At 42.0% G+C, this 22,863-nt stretch overlaps 1 protein-coding gene across 2 annotated transcripts in view; it reads right to left on the bottom strand.

Moving 5' to 3' along the window:
* The window catches only part of tenm2b (teneurin transmembrane protein 2b), a 308,065-nt gene that overhangs the window by 205,386 nt on the left and 79,816 nt on the right, over positions 1 to 22,863 (bottom strand). For both annotated transcript variants that reach the window (XM_060890770.1, XM_060890768.1), the window contains one exon: positions 20,727 to 20,999. In XM_060890770.1, coding sequence (XP_060746753.1) covers positions 20,727 to 20,999 — 273 coding nt within the window. The remainder of the gene's footprint in view (positions 1 to 20,726; positions 21,000 to 22,863) is intronic.

The following is a 22,863-nucleotide window of genomic DNA, read 5'->3' as shown; positions in this document are numbered from 1 at the left end:
AAGAAGAGGATGAAGAATAAGAAGAATAGGCTGAAGATAAAGAAGACGATGAGGATGAAGAAGATAAAGATGATGTGTGGAGGATGAGGAAGATGAAGATGAAAATGCAGATGAAGAAGAAGATGCAGAGGATGAAGAAAGTGAAGATAAAGAAGACAACGATGAAGAAGAAGATGATGAGGATGAGGAAAGTAAAGATGATGCAGAGGATGAAGAGGATGAAGAAGATAAAGATGATGCGGAGGATAAGGAAGATGAAGATGATGATGCAGATGACGAAGAAGAAGACGCAAAGGACGGAGAACGTGTAGATGAAGAAGACGACGATGAAGAAGATGATGAGGATGACGAAAGTAAAGCTGACGCAGAGGATGCAGAGTACGATGAAGATGAAGGAGCTAAAGATGGTGCAGAGGATGAAGAGGACGATGAAAATGAAGAAGATGATGACGCAGATGACGAAGAAGAAGACACAGAGGATGAAGAAAGTGAAGATGAAGAGGATGACGATGAAGAAGAAGATGATGAGGATGACGAAGGTAAAGATGATGCAGAGGATGAAGAGGACGATGAAGATGAAGAAGATGATGACGCAGATGACGGAGAAGTTGAAGGTGACGATGCAGATGATGAAGAAGATGACGATGGATCCGGTGTGTTTGTGTGTTGGTACCTGCTGGAGTCAGAGCTGCTGTGTGACACAATTGCCCCTTTTCCACCGAGGCAGTTTGAGTGCTGGTTCGGAGCCTAATTTAGAACCAGTTCTTTCTTTTTCGACAGCCAAAGCACCGGCTCTGAACCAGGAAAAGTGGTTCTTAAGTAGCACCAAAACGCTGCTGGTCTAGACTTAAGAACCGCTTGTGTCAGGGGCTGTGGGCGGGGCTGTGGGCGGGGCTACTGTTAGCGCATTTGATAATGTACCTTAAGTATACTAATGTTTAATACACTTTTACTTTACCGCGATATGATACATTATCAGCACACATGATACTGTAGTAAGTAGCTACATGCTAAGGCTAACTTTTTTCTGTGTTAATGATAAAATAACGTTATGTACTTTCTCGATAACAACCTCCGTTTATACAGATTACATGGAGCTGCACGTACACGTTGGATTCGCTATGTTTGGATGCTAATGTAGGTTCACAAAGCCTTGAGCATTAACAGTAAAGCAACATCCGCCATTGTTGATGTATTTCTGTTTGCCGCTGCTGCGCTAATGTTGCTGGGACACGTGACACGTATACAGGGACGTCAGACTCGGCTCTGTGATGCTCTCTAACCGGTGGAAAGGCAAACCGGTTCTTAGAAGGTTCGCCAGTGGAACCAACTTTGAACCAGCACCAGTGCTACTGTAGCTCTGAACCAGCACCCGGTTCTTTCCGGTGGAAAAGAGGCAAATGTGACCTACACTGTATTAAACAGGAGCTGTAATGTCTCGCCGAAGTACAAATCTATTCTTTATTTATTTCATTCATGGAAACCTTCCCGTACTCTGTGTCATAAAACTCTAAATAAATCAAATGGAAATGAGTAAAGTGATCATTTATCTGCTGACACTGAGACACTGAGACACTGAGACACTGAGACTTTATGTGTAGGAGACAAATACGGCGTCGATTCAGGAATTGGTGAAATAATAAACTACACATGCAGCAGGAGGGAGGAAAGGAACGCTGGTTAACACTGAGGTTTACATCCTCTATCATGTGACTGCTGAAAGCTCCACACATACCACTGTCCAAAAAACTAGTGATTAATAAAAGACGTCGATAAAGACTAAATAAAGTAGGCCGGGGGGGGGGGGGGGGTCGTACAGAGACAGACAGAGAATGGGTGTGTGTGTGTCAGAGAGAAACAGAGAGAGCGAGAGACAGAGAGAGAGACAGAGAGAGAGAGAGGGACAGAGAGAGAGAGAGAGAGGGACAGAGAGAGAGAGAGAGAGAGAGAGAGAGAGAGAGAGAGAGAGAGAGAGAGAGAGAGAAAGGGTAAAGAGGGAGACATACAGGGGCAGATAGAGAATGAGTGTGTGTATGTCAGAGAGAGACAGAGAGAGAGAGAGTGAGTGTGTGTGTGTGTGTGTGTGTGTGTGAGAGAGAGAGAGGAAGGAAGAGAGAGTGAGTGAGTGAGTGAGTGAGTGAGTGTGTGTGTGTGTGTGTGTGTGAGAGAGAGAGAGAGAGAGAGAGAGGAAGAGAGAGTGAGTGAGTGTGTGTGTGTGTGTGTGAGAGAGAGAGAGGAAGAGAGAGTGAGTGAGTGAGTGAGTGAGTGAGTGTGTGTGTGTGTGTGTGTGTGTGTGTGTGTGAGAGAGAGAGAGAGAGAGAGAGAGAGAGAGAGAGAGAGAGTGAAAAGGGGTAAAGAGAGAGACATACATAGAGAGAGCAAGACAGGCAGAGACAGAGAGAATGAGGGAGTCTGTGTGTGTGTGTGTGTGTGTGTGTCAGAGACAGAGAGAGAGAGATACAGAGAGAGAAAATATAGCTATGCTGACTGGAAAAGCCTTGCTCATTTAATGCTGAACATATACAGACACACGCACACACGCACACACACACACACACACACACACACACACACACACACACCAATCCCAAATGAATGTGCTGACCAGTGTTCTAGCAGGTTGTTAAGGCACCGCATGAGGTCGAGCGGTCTGTCTGCGCACACACGCACGCGCACACGCACACACACACACACACACACACACACACACACACACACACAAACGGATGAATAACACAGCTCTGCCTCTCCTGCAGCAGCGTTATCGCTCAGCAGAGGGTCATTTGGCCAAAGCGTTTTGTTGTTTCTCTCTGCCACATAAGCATTTACCCAGAATCCCCTGGACACCTTGCACTTACACTGCTAGCCTTTAACAAAGATAGAGAATCAATACTGAATGCATAAGTAAAAATTCAATAATGCTATGACACACAGGAAATGCCACTCTGCCTCTCGTTACAGCCCCTCCTCCTTTCCCGGTCTGACCCACAGGCCGGCGATGACAGCTGCCGAATCTGCTGGAGTTATACGATATCCAGTGGTAAAAAAAAGCCCAGCGTAGATCCTTTGAGAAAAGCATGTCTCACCTCAACCTAAAGACAGTGATGCGGCGGCGCTTTAGTCTTTCTGTGCTTGATTAAGGCCCGCGACAGAATAACAGCTGACCTGACCTTGTGCTCTGAACCCTCACACTCACTCACTCATCTTCTACCGAACTACCTCGGGTCACGGGGAGCCTGTGCCAATCTCAGGCGTCATCGGGCATCAAGGCAGGATACACCCTGGACGGAGTGCCAACCCATCACAGGGCACACACACACTCTCATTCACTCACACAATCACACACTACGGACAATTTTCCAGAGATGTCAATCAACCTACCATGCATGTCTTTGGACCGGGGGAGGAAACCGGAGTACCCGGAGGAAACCCCTGAGGCACGGGGAGAACATGCAAACTCCACACACACAAGGCGGAGGTGGGAATCGAACCCCCAACCCTGGAGGTGTGAGGCGAACGTGCTAACCACTAAGCCATCTCTCTAACACATCCTGGATGTTTAAGTCCAAGTTTGTTTTTAGTAGCTAGTGTAAAAACGCTAGCGTGTACGACGACCTATTGTGATGTCAGAGGAATAACATAACAACAATACAGAGCCAGCAAGAAGCAAGAACTAGCACCGGAATTGCAAAGCACACCGCAAATATTTCAAGAGAAACAAATGTAATGTGTTTAGAGAAAAGGTGTGTCGAGAGAAATTAAGAGAACGTCAGAAATCTGGCGTCGGGGTGCAGGGAATTGTCGCAAACCGGATCTTAGCAATTCTTCGAGTGAAACTTCATTTCTAATCAAATCAGGATTTAAAAACAACTGAAGTAAAAGCTAGCTAATTCGTTTTTTATTTACTCCAAAAAAAGAAAAGAAAACAAAGCCAAAACTCCTCAAAGCTATTTGCACAAATTGTCCAGAGATGGCTTTAGAGTGGCACTTGGAGTAGAGGAAAAAAAAATACATTCATCCAAATAATCTTTACGGAGCGAGCGAGCGAGAGATGGACCCAGAAGCCTGGCCCCATGCCAAAAGAGTAGCTAATTGGCCTTGGGTTTGTTCAAAGCATTGTGATTAATGAAGTTTCTAATGAGAGCTTTATGATGGAGGGAGCCATCCATCTGCCACTGACTGCGGCGCTCAGCAGGGACGGAGCCGAGAGAAGCGTCAGGATTACAGCACTGTGCTGTGGACCTTCCTCTTCCTGCTCCTCAGTATGGCACCAAGTCAAGATTAGAACTGCTCATGAGTCGAGACGTCTACTGTATGTACAGCATTAAACACACACACACACACACACACATCTACTGTATGTACAGCATTAAACACACACACACACACACACATCTACTGTATGTACAGCATTAAACACACACACACACACACACACATCTACTGTATGTACAGCATTAAACACACACACACACACACACACATCTACTGTATGTACAGCATTAAACACACACACACACACACACACACACATCTACTGTATGTACAGCATTAAACACACACACACACACACATCTACTGTATGTACAGCATTAAACACACACACACACACACACACACATCTACTGTATGTACAGCATTAAACACACACACACACACACACACACACACATCTACTGTATGTACAGCATTAAACACACACACACACACACACATCTACTGTATGTACAGCATTAAACACACACATCTACTGTATGTACAGCATTAAACACACACACACACATCTACTGTATGTACAGCATTAAACACACACACACACACACACACACACACACATCTACTGTATGTACAGCATTAAACACACACACACATCTACTGTATGTACAGCATTAAACACACACACACACACACACACACGTCTACTGTATGTACAGAATTAAACACACACTCACACATCTACTGTATGTACAGCATTAAACACACACACACACATCTACTGTATGTACAGCATTAAACACACACACACACACACATCTACTGTATGTACAGCATTAAACACACACACATCTACTGTATGTACAGCATTAAACACACACACACACACACGTCTACTGTATGTACAGCATTAAACACACACACTCACACATCTACTGTATGTACAGCATTAAACACACACACACATCTACTGTATGTACAGCATTAAACACACACACACATCTACTGTATGTACAGCATTAAACACACACACACACACACACACATCTACTGTATGTACAGCATTAAACTCATACTGTACACACACGTCTACTGTATGTACAGCATTAAACACACACACACAAACACACGTCTACTGTATGTACAGCATTAAACACACACACACGTCTATTGTATGTACAGCATTAAACACACACACACATGTCTACTGTATGTACAGCAATAAAAACACACAAACACACACACGTCTACTGTATGTACAACATTAAATACACACACACACAAGCACACTCACACGTCTACTGTATGTACAACATTAAACACACACACACACACACATGTCTACTGTATGTACAGCAATAAAAACACACAAACACACACACGTCTACTGTATGTACAACATTAAACACACACACACACATGTCTACTATATGTACAGCAATAAAAACACACAAACACACACACGTCTACTGTATGTACAACATTAAACACACACACACACATGTCTACTATATGTACAGCAATAAAAACACACAAACACACACACGTCTACTGTATGTACAACATTAAATACCCACACACACACAAGCACACTCACACGTCTACTGTATGTACAACATTAAACACACACACACACACACACACACACACACACGCACACACAAACAAATACAAAATAAAAATGGCAGGGCAGAAACAGTGTGTACATGTGTGTGTCCTGTAAAAGTTTTGCATTACACTAATCAGTAAACTCCTTCGGTGCATAACCACGAGGTTTATGTTTAAAAAGCCGTTACATAACCACAATATTTTTTTTCTCCTACTAATACAATTAAGAAAATAATGAACTTCACGCATCTGATACAACAGAGAGCTAATATTCAAAAGCTCTCAAAGACTTGATTAGCCAAATCAGGACTATTATGTCACAGTTAGAAGCGAAAACTCTCCAGAAAACCGAAGCAGTTTCCTCAAATGCCCAAAAGGAGAAGAGCATAATTAAAAAAAAATAATAATAATAATAAAAAATCCCAACATTATTTATAGTGAATTGCATCAAGGCTTAAAAGATTTACTAGCGTAGTAAATAGAATAATGCACATTGATTTTTTATTTTTTGTTCATTTTTTTGTCCTATTTTATAATGAATCGGATTCCAGAATATGGAGCTGTGCGATTACACCGCATGACATTTTGTCATTATAAAAGAAAAAATAAAATACAGTTTCTGGTTCACACATAAATGGAAATAGTATTAAGAAAAAAAAAAGTACAAAGTGAAACAGAAAACAAGGACATGCTGTCTGAAGTTTTAGTGCAATATTAGATTCTCAGGGTCGTGCATGTAATAAAATATTTAATAATACGTCTCCTCTGTGATAAAAAAAAAAAACTTCCCTTCCGTCTTTGAATAAATACAGATTTCATCAGCTTTAGTTTCTATGCAGAGAAGAACGTTTGTCACAGACGCTAATACTGTTTCGCTGATTGAACGATCTGATTAACTGACTACGAGTCGCCTAGACCTAAAATAGCTCTTTTAATCAGATCCTCACCATTTTCCTTTATTGTATTTTTGCTTGACCTCATTTTAAAGGACGTGAAAACTGGCGGTCTGGAATGTTTGGTGATGCGACACGTGACGTCTGCGTAACACAGCGTACGTAGCGTGGATCGAGAAACAGGACATCAGCATCAGAGAAATAAGATAAATAATAATAATAATAAGAAGAAGAAGAGGGGGCACGGTGGCTTAGTGGTTAGCATGTTCTCCCCGTGCCTCGGGGGTTTCCTCCGGGTACTCCGGTTTCCTCCCCAGTCCAAAGACATGCATGGTAGGTTGATTGGCATCTCTGGAAAATTGTCCTTAGTGTGTGATTGCGTGAGTGAATGAGAGTGTGTGTGTGTGTGCCCTGCGATGGGTTGGCACTCTGTCCAGGGTGTATCCTGCCTTGATGCCCAATGACGCCTGAGATAGGCACAGGCTCCCCGTGACCCGAGGTAGTTCGGATAAGCGGTAGAAGATGAATGAATGAATAATAATAATAATAAGAAGAAGAAGAAGAAGAAGAAGAAGAAGAAGAAGAAAAGGGACTCATGGGAAAACCAGAAGCTTATCACTGATGGCATTTAGCTGATGCTCTTATCCTACTGTATGTATATAATTGACAGCTTTGGTGATCCTGGAATTTGTACTCACACCATTCCAGTATTCCAATATTCAGTATTCAGTAGTCCAATGGCTTCATCGCTGAGCATCCACTTCCCCATGAACCATCAATAACTAACCTAGCTAAAGGTGGAACACGAAACAGGAGCAAGACTGTAACCAAAATTTATGTAAACAAATAAATGTAAAAAAAAAAAAAAAAAACAGGACAAAACCAAAACAAGAGCACACAGAGAATAGCAGACGAAAGCAAATGGCGCACGATGCACAGAGCCGACGATCTGCTTGTGAAATCCCTAAAGGTCTGTGGATGCAGCGGTGGTCTGGGGTCTGAATGCAAACAAGTCAGATGCTCGAATCAATCCTGACCGTAATGAGATCACAGAGACGAACACGTAGAGACTGATCAGAAGGGCGAGAGTTCAAGCCCCCGGTGATCCTGCTGTTGGGATCTTGAGCAAGGCTTTTAATCCTGTCTACTCCTGCGATGCTGTATCATACTGTAGCTGACCCTGTGTTAAAAAAATGCTGCTCTTTATTCTTCTTTACAACAAAGTGTAATCCAGAGTAGTGTGTAAAATAGACAGAAACCTTTATTTGGTCACATATACATAAGAACACAGGGGAATTCTTTCTTTGCAGTTCCCAATTTTGGAAAGTCAGCTAAGATACAGTACCACTGAAGCAGAGAGGGTTAAGGGCCCGGCTCAAGGACCCAATTATTCTGCTTTGAAAGCTGGTGAAGCTGAGGTGAAGCTGGAATTTTCTATTTTTTTTTTCAGTCCTCAGGACGTGCTTTATTTTTCTCAGGAGATGAAGAACAACGATCGCAGGAATTAACCGGAAACAAGAAACATAAAACCTGTGTCGTTTCATGGCGGTTAAGACGTCACACTAAGAGATCTAAAAAACAATAGACTTTAATTCAATGTTCAATTTAATTTGTGTTGCGCTTTTAACAATGGACTTTGTCTCAAAGCAGCTTTACAGAAGTTATAGAAATAGAATCAAAAATTTGAAGTTTAAAGTTTAAAATCAAGTTACTGATTTGTCGCTAACATTTATCCCTAATGAGCAAGACTGAGGCTGTGAGGAAAAAAAACTCCCTGAGATGAAATGAGGAAGGAACCTCAAGAGGAACCAGACTCAGAAGTGATCCTCATCTTTATTTGTTTGACACTAGTGTCCTGTCTACAAGTTGGGAGTCAAGTGGAATTAAGCAGCCAAGAGCTCCTGAGGAACTAACAGGTCAGGGTCATTTGAGTTCACCACTAATTCCTTCCTGCCGAAGTCTTCAAATGATCGCCGACGAAGACCCGACCATGAAGCCGACTGACGCAACGGTGGTTCAGAGAAGGTGTGACAGTCTCATCAACAACAATCCCATGAGTCACTGGCTGTCCATGCAGATCAATCCCCAGCAGACTGCGAGACTCCAACCAAGGCAATTCGATCACAAATTAAATGTTAAACGTATGAAATAAACGAGTGTCGGCTGTCGTGGAAGCGGTTTAACCGAGTGCAATGCAAGCTTAGCGAAGATCAAAACAAAAAAAACGAGAAGAAATGCGTAAAAAAAACATCTTTTACACACTGAATTCAAGGTTTTTTTAACCAAAGCGTAGTTCTTTTATCCCCTCACATTATCCATGGGTGGTTTGTCTTGCGCAAAGGACAAGGGCAGACCCCATTAAGTGGCAAATTGCCATCTCACAGCTTAATCAGTATGCATCAGCGGTCTGCAGGGAACATATGAAAAGTCATTACGGTCAAATCAATTCTCAATTACCTCTTTTTTTACTGCTGCCATCGACACATTAAGTAAACACCCAGCGCTGTCGCCGCTCCCTGCGCTCGCCAGGTGACGGCAAAATGGCTCCGTGAGCGCGCGGCGTTCGAGCAGGAAGTAAACGCTAATGGATTGTAAAACAATTGCAAAATAACAACAAGGAAGAGGAAAGGGAGCCATAAGCAAAGAGCGCAACAAGTACCATTAATACATTCATTAGTGCTTTCACACATGAACCGATCCTGCTACGTGTTAGCCATGATGTTGTACACACACACACTTACACACTCGCACAGTGAAGTCATTCACCAGATGATCACCTGAAGTTACAGGATCCAGGTTTGGCTCTCATTTCAAACTCTGGTATGATGAAATGTGGAGGAAATCTTTCTGCTGTCTGCGTTAACTTTCTGACTTCTGACAGCTTCGGCGGTGAACGATAAAAGCAAAGGGCAAAAACACCGCAGACGCCTCGTCACGTATCCTTCAGGAACTATTTTAACTATTACGTTCTAACAGACAGAAGAGCGCGGTCGAGTTCTTTCTGCTTTCCGCTTGTTGTGATTGATTCGTGACAAGCCGGTAATTGGCGGCATCTGGAGTTTCATCTACAGCCGGTTAAATAGATCTTTATAACTTTATTAAACTAAACAAAACATTTGGTTTAAACACTTCAATTAAAAGTTCTAACTATGTTTTATAAAAGCATATTTTATAAAAGGTATTATCCTTTGTGGGAGGCATGGTGGCTTAGTGGTTAGCACGTTCGCCTCACACCTGCAGGGTTGGGGGTTCGATTCCCGCCTCCGCCTTGTGTGTGTGGAGTTTGCATGTTCTCCCCGTGCCTCGGGGGTTTCCTCCGGGTACTCCGGTTTCCTCCCCCGGTCCAAAAACATGCATGGTAGGTTGATTGGCATCTCTGGAAAATTGTCCGTAGTGTGTGATTGCGTGATTGAATGAGAGTGTGTGTGTGTGTGTGTGCCCTGCGGTGGGTTGGCACTCTGTCCAGGGTGTATCCTGCCTTGATGCCCGATGACGCCTGAGATAGGCACAGGCTCCCCGTGACCCGAGGTAGTTCGGATAAGCGGACCACTCCCCCCCCCAGCCCCCCGGAAGAAAAATTGAGAACTTAAAATGAAGCACTCAGACAATAACATAAAGGGAAAAGACAACATTTGCTTCAAGTGAAAAAAGCACTTTTATTAATCCTATTTTTACCAAAATTTCTTGGAAATAATTTTTCTCTGTACAATTTGAGTGCCTTGGAACCTTAATAAATTGATGAACACAAATATTGCTATTTCTATTGCTATTTTTTGGCTGCCACAAGCCTTTCAAGTGCATGTTTTTGTTGTTTAGCAATGTGTCTCTTTATTGCTTTTTGTTCGTCCTCTGCGGCTTGAAGTGAGGGACGAAATAGGTGATTGTCTTATCTTGCTTCTGAATGCTGATTGTCGTCTGGGGGGCCCCCCCCCCCCCCCCCCCAAAAAAAAAAAAAAAAAAAATAAAAATAAAACAACTAAAAACTCTTCGGATCTACACGATTCACACAAACGGCATATTTAGATTGAAAACGGCGAATTCGCCGAAAAGCGACTAGTTTGCAGGTATGTATTTTTAAGGAAGCAAATTAGATATAATGTTTATTTTAGAGGAACAAATCGAGCACAAACGAACGCCACCGGTTTTGTCCGAATTGGACGAAGTGGGGTGGAGAATGACGTCACTGTCCCGTATTGTATTTGTTATTTCTAAGGAAGGGAATAAGATTCAATGTTTATTTTAGCGGCGCGAACCGGCACAAATCGAGCACAAACGAATGGCACCTATTTGGAGCGATTTAGACGATAGTGGGTGGAGAGTTACGTAACAATCCCAAACAAGTCATTTTCCCATTGCTACCAGGTACCAGACACCAGGTTAGTTTTAACGGCACAAACGGGCACAAATCGAGCACAAACGAACGCCACCGGTTTGGAGAGATTTGGACGGCACGGTGTAGAGAGTGACGTCACAGCTCCAAATTGTTTTTGTTATTTTTAAGAAGGGGAAATATACTTGACGTTTATTTCAACGGCACAAACCGGCACAAATCGAGACGAACTGGGTTGGAGAGTGACGTCACAGTTCCCGAAAATATTTTGGTTATATCTCAGGAAGGAAAACAGATACAGTGTTTGTTTTAACGGCACAAATGGGCACAAATCGAGCACAAACGAACTAAGCAAGTTTTGAGCAATTTGGGCGATGTGGGGTAGAAAGTGACGTCACGTGGTCAAAAAAATAATGTTTAATATCTCAAACACCAAACCAGCACAAACGTTCGTTTTTGCGGCACAAAGCAGCACAAACGTAGCACAAACGGCATAGTTTTGGTGATTATTTCTTTTCATGGGGTGGCAACTTCACGGAGGATAATTATGCGACGGATTATACCTTGTTCGGCTTATCACCGGGAGATCGTGAGAAAACCGGCCGTGCTCTCTGAAAGGGTGGGGCTTACATTTCCTCCCCCTGTCAATCACAGGTGCACTAGCTACAGTAATCGCTGGCATTTCATGGCGAGCTCATGAGAATTCAGATTACTTAGGACAATTCTTAGTACAATTCTACAATTGTTTCTTCTAGTGACGGAATTCTAAGAACATTTTTCGAAACGTGGGCGTTAAAATTAACGAGAAGATCCTAATAAAGATAAAAGTTATTCCCTTAAAAGAGCTCATAAGGTCAAAAAGTGATTCACATATTCATTGTATATATTATAATTCAGTGCATCGGTTCAGTATGCGGAACATTTTGACTTGCAAGTCATAGCCAGTAATAATATCTTGAATACGGGCAAATTGATCAAATATTTTTAATTATACGTATATTATTTTTAGTTCGATTCAGAGGGAACTCAATCCGAGACTATTTTTCATGAACCTATCGATTCTGTAGTCTGTTTGTAGATTTTAGTCTGTTTTTAGACGTCGCAAGCTTTAGGTATTTTGCTTCTTTTAAGAAATGTATGTTTAAAATTTGGGGGGGGGGGATGTCCTGCTAATCGATCAAGTCCACATCAAGCTTAAATACTGAATCTGATTCCAGAAATATAATAATTTCTATTTAATAATGTTTAATTATATTTATTATTTTATAATAGGATGCATTACATACATATGACTACATCCAGTTTATTCTGGGTTTGTTTGTTTGTTTATTTATTTATTTATTGATTTATTTATTTTTGCACTCGGACCCTTTTTCCCCACTGAGCTGTGTAATGTTTCAGTATTTACAACATAAAATAAATAATCCTGTCCAGAATCAATGTGAAATAAACCTGTATGCTAGGCATTGCTTTAAGTGATAGATTAAAGATAGTAGTAATGTGTGAAAGTGCTCAACCTGTCCAGCTGATTCACTAGCTCGGGTGGTCGCCCATAGCAACCTGAGGTGTTTCGTGCAGGAAGGTTTTACTTCCAGAATATTCCAGGAAAGAGACGACACCCCAGATTCGTCTCCCCGGGCGAATCCGTTCACGCTTTAAAGCCATCAAAGCCGCGTCAGCCTCATTAAGTCCCATCGAACCGGTGGTCTAGAAAGCTGCGGCTTTTCTATACTGTACCGTCGAGCGAAACCGAGACTCATCATTATTCAGAGTTTCATCGTCGTCCAACTTCGCAGCGGTCTGCGTCTCTAATCTACGCCGTGCCTTCTTCGTGCAGTCGCTGAGCAGATTTCTATCAATTTCATGTCATTCATATCCAAACCCTGGGCTTGGGCTTAGCGGGATTTAAACCAGCATTTTAGAATTTGTTTTAATGAAGCCAAAGTCCACAAAGTGCGCAGCATGTATAATGACTCTGGTCTGTCTCCCAGCGCTGAACGCCGGACTCTGCTCGGCACCGATCTGACAGGAACGGCCAACTTGAAAGAGTGTGAATAACAAACACAGCCACACTGGCATTTTAATGAGAGCTCTTTCTTTTCTAATCACATCGCTTTCCTCGAACAATGACACGATCCAGGCCTGAGCGGCGGCGGCAGCAAGGTCCGGAAGAGTCGGGAAGACTGTGGAATCAAATAATCTCACGGAGGTCCGGAGTGGATACGTTAAACATTTCCAACAGTTTACGTCCAAGTCGTTCAAGTCCGGTTCCTCACAAGGTTTCTCTCTGGTGTCGTCTCACTGCATGATCACAGCAGCAACCGTCAGGACGCGTTCGAATCAACATACAAGTGGGAAGTGCTTTTTGTTCGTCGGACGTCCCTGGAACTCTAATTTCCAAGCAGGAATTTTGACTTGTGGAAACATTCATTCCTATCTCAGGCGTCATCGGGCATCAAGGCAGGATACACCCTGGACGGAGTGCCAACCCATCGCAGGGCACACACACACTCTCATTCACTCATGCAATCCCACACTAGAGACAATTTTCCAGAGCTGCCAATCAACCTACCATGCATGTTTTTGGACCGGGGGAGGAAACCGGAGTACCCGGAGGAAACCCCAGAGACACGGGGAGAACATGCAAACTCCACACACAAGGCGGACGCGGGAATCGAACCCCTAACCCTGGAGGTGTGAGGCGAATGTGCTAACCACTAAGCCACCGTGCCCCCCCTTGTGGAAACAATTTCTTTGAATTTTCCTAGTTGGTGCTTGAAAATTTCCGAGCTTTAATGCATCCACTGAGCTTAAAAGATTACTTTCATTCACACGCATATGAAGTTTAGAGATCGTAAGTTTGCTGCTGTCCGATGTCATGTTCGTTAAACTCTGTAGCGAACGTGTCTCGTGTGAAGATGTATGACCAACAGAAGACTGACACGTCACAGCGTTTGGCCTCTTCGGAAGAGAAAAAAATAGAGGAAGTGCTGATAGTGCTGATGTTGCACTATCCTCTTTCATAGGATGCAGATTTTGTTGGTCTGTGGACCACTTCAACCTCTGGCTTGCTCATTAGATCTAAATCCACATCTGGATTTTGGTACAGCTGCTAAATAAACATCTGGAATGATAATTAAAGCAGAAGAAAGTGATAAAAAAGTAAACGTTTGTAATCTATTGAAACTATATACTATTAAGTCACTGTCAGAACACACACACACACACACAGACACACGCACACACAGCACTAAACCCTGAGAAAAGCCACCATGGTTAGTCACACAGTGTTCTGCTGATCAAAACTGGGTCTTGCTTCAATGTCCTTATTAATTAGTTCCCATGGCGAGGATGCATTAAAGGCTAGAGTCTAACTGCGCTCACATTTAAAGAAATCTATATAAATACACACACACTGTGGCACACACGTAGGGAATCCCTTTAAAGAAAAGCCAAATCTAACACCTGGGTGGCCAGACTGAAGCACAGTCAGAGGCAAAAACAGGAGGATGGAAGAAGAGAGCGATTACACATCCGTCTGTGAGTAGAGAAGGTAACACTGCGAGGTGGGTATCAGCGCTGAAACAATGCAAACGATTCATTTTATTGATTTGATTTGATTTTTTACATTTTTTTTTAGACGGATCTAATGACCTTCACAGCAAACGTATCTTTTTGTTGTTTTTTAACGCGTACCGATTCCCCGGGCGTTCATTAAGAAGCTAATCTGCAACGACGTCGCCTCAGATGTTAGCGTTAAAGAAGGTAAAGGAGATCGGCGAACGGTGCGCACACATACAGAAGACGCAGGTGTTCGCGAATTCACACACCAACACACAGCCTGTTGTTACTGATAAAAGTGTAAAGCTCAGGGAGAGATGTGTGGGATGTAGATAAAATAAAAAAATAAAAAAAAAACAACAACAACCAAAAAAAAAACCCAAAAACCAACAACTATAAAAGCTCATTTATTGAAAGAGCAAAACATGACCTGCTGTGCATAACTGTGTAATATCCACGCTTCACTGAGTCCATTTCTATTTCCATCCCATTTATTATTCGCAATGTAAAGATAATGGTTTTCTAAACAGATACAGAAAATCTAGTAAATAACAGCTGAAATAAATCATTATATAATCATTATATTTATAAATGAGGGGTCTGGGATGGGGGTAGGGGTGTGGGGGAGGGGCACGGGGTATGGGGGAGGGGCACGGGGGAGGGGAGTGTAATGTTTCCACAGCTATACAAACATAAACATTCACTAAACCGTAAACTGTTGCTTCATCTCAGTCCGATTCTTTCATATGTCCTCTTGTTAAATGTGTCCACAAAGGCTACGGAAAGCAGTAGCAGAGCTCAGTGACACGTGTGTGTGTGTGTGTGTGTGTGTGTGTGTGTGTGTGTGTGTGTGTGTGTGTGTGTGGGCAGCTAGTACAGTTAGCTCGCTAATGAACCTAGAATAAAAGCGAGCATGTTACGTGTAAACCAACAGGCTAATTTTAACACCGACTATTGTAGAGAGCATTTAATTTGTGTTTAACGAGTTTCCTAAACAATAACAAACAGAATGTACAGATGACTATGAGTGACGTGTGAGTGTGATTATATATCAGGGTCAGGAAGTTTTCTTCACACCGCTCTTTGTTTACCTTATACACTCTTCGTTTGATTTATTTACGCTTTTATTTACCGTATCTGATTTTCATGCGGGCTTTTCAACGTAATTTGTCTTCAACAATTTTCTCACAATACTCACAATGTCCGTCCCTTTCCACCAAACCGGTGTTTACTTGCTCATGTCCTCGTTTTCATTTCAAAGGGGTTCGTAACACGATGGTTTCACCACCGTGCTTCAAATTTAAGATGACACTCTTGGATTAAAAGCCTCACCGTCTCCTCGTCTTGCACGGCGCTAATCATTAACTATTAACGGACGAACGGTTCGGCTTCTAATGAACTCCTGATTATGAAAATTGGCCAATCAGAATCCTCTAAACGTCATTAAACCCATTTCTGGTAGCTTCATGTAATCTTCTGTTTCAAGAGACAGACAGCTTGAATGTATGCAAACTTACAATTTATTTGACCTACAATTTTGTCGCTAATCGGTCGTTTTTAAACAACGTCTAACAACGTGAACAAAGTAGGTGTGTCCTTATGGACTACAGAAATGTATGATAATATCATTATCTTAGGTGTACATAAACGTTTGTATTACAGTGTTATTACCTAATAGTGAATCCGTTTTGCCTTGTTTTTTTTTTTTTTTACCTAAAAATGATTTGTTTATGGAAAGAATAGATTCAATATATATTTTTAAATTAACTTTAAATAAAATGATCTCTCGTGTTGTATATATTCACTAACTGACCGACGCAAGCAATGGAACTTTAAGCCATTATTTCATTAAAGCGGACATTTCACGCTAGGAAAAAAGCACGAAGCGAGAGCGACGCGGCCGCTAATGAAGATGGAGCTTAGCAAATAAACAGCAAAACGCTGGCCACGGGTTAATCAGGTAAAGCGGGAAAGTCGGGAACGTGAATGGCATCTGGTATTCGGCTGTCTGGCTTCCTGCTTGTCATCCGAAATGTCCTCTGCACTCTGTGTCACAGAACACTATTGCCACAATTCCTGAAAAGCTGCATGCAGAACATCTGATCGAAGTACAGGAGAAAGACGGGAATGAAGAAATAAATAAAGAACCAAACGTTTCTACTATCACTTTCACTATCAATTCATTTATTTATTTATTTATTTATTTATTTTTTGCTTTTTTTTTTTTTTTTATTTGCCGTAACCTGCCTTTGGTTTAAAATAAAAAATACACACATAATCTACAAGCCTAACAGTTCAGATAAACACTAATTACAGATCAGATAAGTGATTCACTTGCAGAATGCAAAATACGGTAAATATGTAGCAGGTGCGGGAACATTTTCCGGCACCATTCATGTGATAATTACTCGGGCGACAAAATGTGAGAGAACATCAGACATTACAAAAAAAAAACAAAAAAAAAAAACATTCAGTCTTTATCAGTGTTTGAACGTTTTCATTAAAGTCCTCTCTAATACAAAGTCAGTATTATACAGACGACATGAGCGGTGACATTTATTAGATGCATACACTCTACTTACAGTACATACACTCTCTGACACATTGTCTTGGTCCTGATTTTACTACCAAAACAGCCCTGACTCATCGAGGCATGGACTCCACAAGACCCCTGATGGTGAGCTGTGGTGTCTAGCACCAAGATGTTAGCAGCAGATCCTTTAATTCCTGTAAGTTGTGAGGTGGGGCCTCAATGGATCAGACTTGTTTGTTCAGCACATCCCACAGAAGATCGATTGGATTGAGATCTGAGATCTGAAATTGGAGGCCAAGTCAAAGCCTCAAATTCGTTGTTGTGCTCCTCAAACCGGTCCTGAACCATTTTTGCTTTGTGGCAGGGTCCATTATGCCCCTTTTCCACCGAGGCAGTTTGAGTGCTGGTTCGGAGCCAGAGCCTAATTTAGAACCAGTTCTTTCTTTTTCGACAGCCAAAGCACCGGCTCTGAACCAGGAAAAGTGGTTCTTAAGTAGCACCAAAACGTTGCTGGTCTAGACTTAAGAACCGCTTGTGTCAGGGGCTGTGGGCGGGGCTACTGTTAGCGCATTTGTTAATGTACCTTAAGTATACTAATGTTTAATACAAATTTACTTTACTGCGATATGATACATTATCAGCACACATGATACTGTAGTAAGTAGCTACATGCTAAGGCTAACTTTTTTCTGTGTTGATGATAAAATAACGTTATGTACTTTCTCGATAACAACCTCCGTTTATACAGATTACATGGAGCTGCACGTACACGTTGGATTCGCTGCGTTTGGATGCCAATTTAGGTTCACAAAGCCATGAGCATTAACAGTAAAGCAACATACGCCATTGTTGATGTGTTTGTGTTTGCCGCTGCTGCGCTAAAGTTGCTGGGACACGTGACACGTATACAGTGACGTCAGACTCGGCTCTGTGATGCTCTCTAGCCGGTGGAAAGGCAAACCGGTTCTTAGAAGGTTCTTAGAAGGACTCGGCTCTGTGATGCTCTCTAGCCGATGGAAAGGCAAACCGGTTCTTAGAAGGTTCGCCGGTGGAACCAACTTTGAACCAGCACCAGTGCTACTGTAGCTCTGAACCAGCACCCGGTTCTTTTTGGTGGAAAAGGGGCATTAGTCTGCTAAAGAGACTACAGCTATCAGGGAATACCGTTTCCATGAAAGGGTGTACATGGTCTGCAACAATGCTTAAGTAGGTGGTACGTGTCAAAGCATCACACGGATCATTGCCCAAAGCATCACACGGCTTGCCTTCTTCCCATAGTGCATCCTGGTGCCATGTGTTCCCCATCAACATGAAGAAAACATGATTCATCAAACCAGGCCACCTACTTCCATTGCTCCGTGGTCCAGTTCTGGACCAGTGGTGGACAGGGGCCAACATGGGCCCCTGACTGGGAGCTGTTGTATATTCTGACACCTTTCCATCAGAACCAGAATGAACTTCTTCAGCAGTTTGACCTGGTCTGTTGGACCAGACCACACGGGCTGGCCTTCACTTCCCACATGCATCGATGAGCCTTGGCTACCCATGACAAGTTCACCACTGTTTCTTCCAGTGTAAACCAGTGTATTCGTTAATAAAGACGTCAAAGCACCTTTGTATGTCGCTCTAAATATGACCGCCTGCCCAATGCAGTACATTTATAATAAATGTAAATGTAAACACCAAATCTCTGAATCCCTTTAAGGGCACGGTAGTTGATTTGTTGTCAAGTGCACTGCTATTACCACCTTCTGAAAACATTGTTACTATGGTAACCAGTGGTGACTTCACAATACAAAGACTTGTGTCATGGCTGGTGGGATAAAATGGATGCATGTCTGAATCCAAAGGTCCTTCGTTTGTTTTCCTCAAGGCATTTTCATTCATTGCCAACATGTTTCTACCATCAATTAATATATATTCATTAAAAATGTCCAAACCTTTATACATTATTAAGTTGTAGTCTTTTAAATGACTCATTCAAATGAGTCATTTGTTCAGATTCATTCCTGGATTTATTGATTCATTCAACTGATGCCTACGAATTTGACTGAAGCTGAACATTTTTGACAAGCATACAAGATTTGTTCCGGCAGTTTGAGTGACATACAAATAACTTTTAATTATAGATTCTTTTTGTTTCATAATATGCTTTAGAAAAAAATAAATCTTAAAAATGAGCATTCACACCCACTCTGATTCAGAGACGACCGGCAGTGTTCGAGGGAATGCAACCTTGTTTGAACGTTTATATTGCGACGGTATGTAATACTGATTCTTGTCTTCTATTGCGAAGGCTTCGGTGGAAAAAAAAAAAGTCCTTCCTGTTTACATTGTGTCACCTTTTGGTACATCGTTGCATCAGTTTTGTGCGTGCACAAGAATGATGTGGTGAACAAAAAGATTCATTGAGTCAGCTGGTGAACTGAGTCAGTCAGGAGAATCATGCAAAAGTATGAAAGATTTCATTAAAAGTGGAAAAGACAGACGCATACACAAGTGATAGTTTAATAAACATATATATATATATATATACAATATATTACTTAAATATCAGAAAAAGGCTTAATTAAAGGAATCTCTCAGCAACGTTGTAGTAACCGATAACTTGATTCGTTTCGTTCACGTATTAGAAATAAATATAATATATTTTCCCCTTTACTACTGTACAGATAATTCTATAGCTATTTTTATTCTAACTCAATTTTTATTTTAGTTTCATGGCACGGACAGTAGAGTGTACGTTTCACTACAAGTGTACGGTTGTGTATGGTTTGTATTTTTTTGCTTGTTAGCATTCACTGAATATAAATCTATTGGTTTATCTGAACACAATATTACGCTAAATATTATGCTTTGTTTCTTTGTATAAAGAAGAGGCCTATGAATTAATTTAATAAATAAAATGAATGAAAAAAAAAGAAAGTGGTCTGGGATTAGTGCAAAATGAAACTTGCACTAATCCCAGGTTGGGATTAGTGCAAGGTCTAGCGTTCAGGAATTAGAAATACTGCTTTAATTGTGGTTGGTCTAGCGTTCAGGAATTAGAAATACTGCTTTAATTGTGAAAAGGAATCTACGTTAGAACAAGTTTATAGACAAGCTTGGTTCAGACCTCCATGGTTCAGGGTTCACCATGGAGGTCTGAGTAAAATGTACAAAGCGTTAAGCCGGAGTAAAAGACGTCAATAATAAATAGAGCAAGATCAAGGCGGGTTGTGATTCACAACACATCATCATTATCATCATCATCATCATCATCATCACAGATCTACTGGCTATGCTTCAGTGAACATAAAGCAATAAACTAGTTTAAAATAATGCACCAAAATTTGAGTCACTACAAGCCAAGATGAATAAAATGGTCTTAACTTTGATTAGATTGACTTTCCATACATCTATTTTTAAAAAACGATAATATCTATAATATTTCCAAAAAAAAAAAAAACCTTTTCAGATTGACAAGTTTCCCATGTCATGATCGCTCACTGTCCTTCACACACTACCGCCCAGTCGTTTCACGCTTCACACACACTCTCACTCCCAATGTTCCACACAGTCCTTGACCCGTGTTCCGCTGTCCTACCTGACTCGTCGTCGGTTTTGTGTTCGTTTTCCGAGTCGGTGAGGGTGAGTGCTGACTGGTCAGGACTGGACAAGCCCGAGCTGTGGTGTGACTTGAGGCCCTGACCTCTCCACAGCTGGACGGCACGCTCCGGCGTCATCAGGCCTTCAGGATCAGAGTCGGCATCGTAGCCGGCGCTCAGAGAGTATCCCTGCTGCACCAGGCCTAGGTCTGAACAATACACACTCTGCTGCTGAGGCTCACACACACCCAGCTCTGCCAGGGTCAGGCTTCCTGCAACACAACCAAATAATCAGCTGATAAAAAAGCGGCTGAATCTAGACACATATTAAAATAATGATTAACAAGCACGTTTGCTTCACACCTCCAGGGTTAGGGGTTTGATTCCCGCCTCCGCCTTGTGTGTGTGGAGTTTGCATGTTCTCCCCGTGCCTCGGGGGTTTCCTCCGGGTACTCCGGTTTCCTCCCCCGGTCCAAAGACATGCATGGTAGGTTGATTGGCATCTCTGGAAAATTGTCCGTAGTGTGTGATTGCGTGAGTGAATGAGAGTGTGTGTGTGCCCTGCGATGGGTTGGCACTCCGTCCAGGGTGTATCCTGCCTTGATGCCCGATGACGCCTGAGATAGGCACAGGCTCCCCGTGACCCGAGGTAGTTCGGATAAGCGGTAGAAAATGAATAAATGAATGAATGAACAAGTTGAAAAAATGTTGGATCAATCACTGAACTCCCCAGAGACGTTAATGCACCTAGTGGTCAAATATTATAACTACAACTAAATTACATTTATGTATTTTGTCGCATGGCTAAAGTTGCATGAAGTGCTTTATTATTTTTTTTTTCTTTTACACAAAAACAAACAAAAGCAAACAAATCTAAATCTCAAGACAAGGTTGGGGTGAACAACAGGCTGAAAGGGAAATCAGGGCAAATGCAGAATCTAATAGTAGATCAAAAACGAAATAAAAGACGATAAACTTGTTTTTTGGGAGTTGTGACGTGTCAGTGTCAGTGACAGCCGTGTTTGTAGGCCACGGGTGCGGAATGGGAGTTGAGGTTTGGTGCTGAGTCTGGCACTGACATGAGTTTTTGAATAACATCCTCACTTCATCCTTCTGTTGCCACTTTTCTGGCCCAGAAAACCTGACAGCTTGCCACAGAGCAGGACTATGTTCATGCAAACTCTATTTAAAACAACAATGAGCTACTTTTCCATTTCAAATGTCATGACCTTCGTATTGTAAGGTTCTGTGTGCGTCACGGTTCTCGCTGTATTCACCTTCACCTTGCCATGTAAACGACAGTGTCTCTTATTCAAACACGCTGCCTCGTACCGCGTTTATAATACGCAGCTCGGGGCTTGTTTTCGAGCTCGAGCCGTATCAGTACGCGAGGCTGGTTTTCACCCTCCTGCCTCGAGTTTGTGTTACTGCTCGCGGATTTCACATTGGCTCCACATTCAATTACTCTGCATTAACCAAATACTGTTTAATCACGAGATACCTGGTGTCACTAAAGCCCTGGAGTTGGCACAGAAAAGCGATTAGCGCTGGCATGCACGAGTGTGCTAAGCTGTCAAAAAAGTGCTGGTGAGAACAGAAGACAGCCAGCTGTGTCCTCTGGGGGGCTCCTAAACACCACCCAGTGTGTGTATGGCTTCGCTGTTTAAACAACTGTGATGACTTTACTGTCTATACGCAGCTTGAGATACATTTATATATTTATTTACATAGCATGTTAGCATCAGGGTCTGCAAGCTAGCTAAATACGGAGTAGTGAGCAAGTCTGTCAATGATTGGTCGGGTCAATGATAGTCGGAAAAATAAAAGCCAACCGGTGTAAAGAAACGAGCGACGAGGCAGTAAAGCTTTTGTTCGTAACAAATGGGGTTCAAAAATCTAACAAGTTAAAGAAAAAATGGGTTAAAAAAAGGTTAAGGCTTTTAAAATATTAACCGTGGGTCTCCTAAAAAAACAGAGAATGTTTAATCAAAACAGATCCAGGAATTGTGCGAATACAAAAAAACGAATCGTGATTCAAAAGTGAATCATTTTAGTGAATCGTATTAGAAACAAATCGACAAAATAATGATATTATTATGATAAATTATGATATTAATGATTCATGAATAATCATTT

This window comes from Tachysurus vachellii, chromosome 17 (genome assembly GCF_030014155.1).
Source record: "Tachysurus vachellii isolate PV-2020 chromosome 17, HZAU_Pvac_v1, whole genome shotgun sequence".
Classification (NCBI taxonomy): domain Eukaryota; kingdom Metazoa; phylum Chordata; class Actinopteri; order Siluriformes; family Bagridae; genus Tachysurus; species Tachysurus vachellii.
This window is presented reverse-complemented; position numbering and strand designations above follow the sequence as displayed.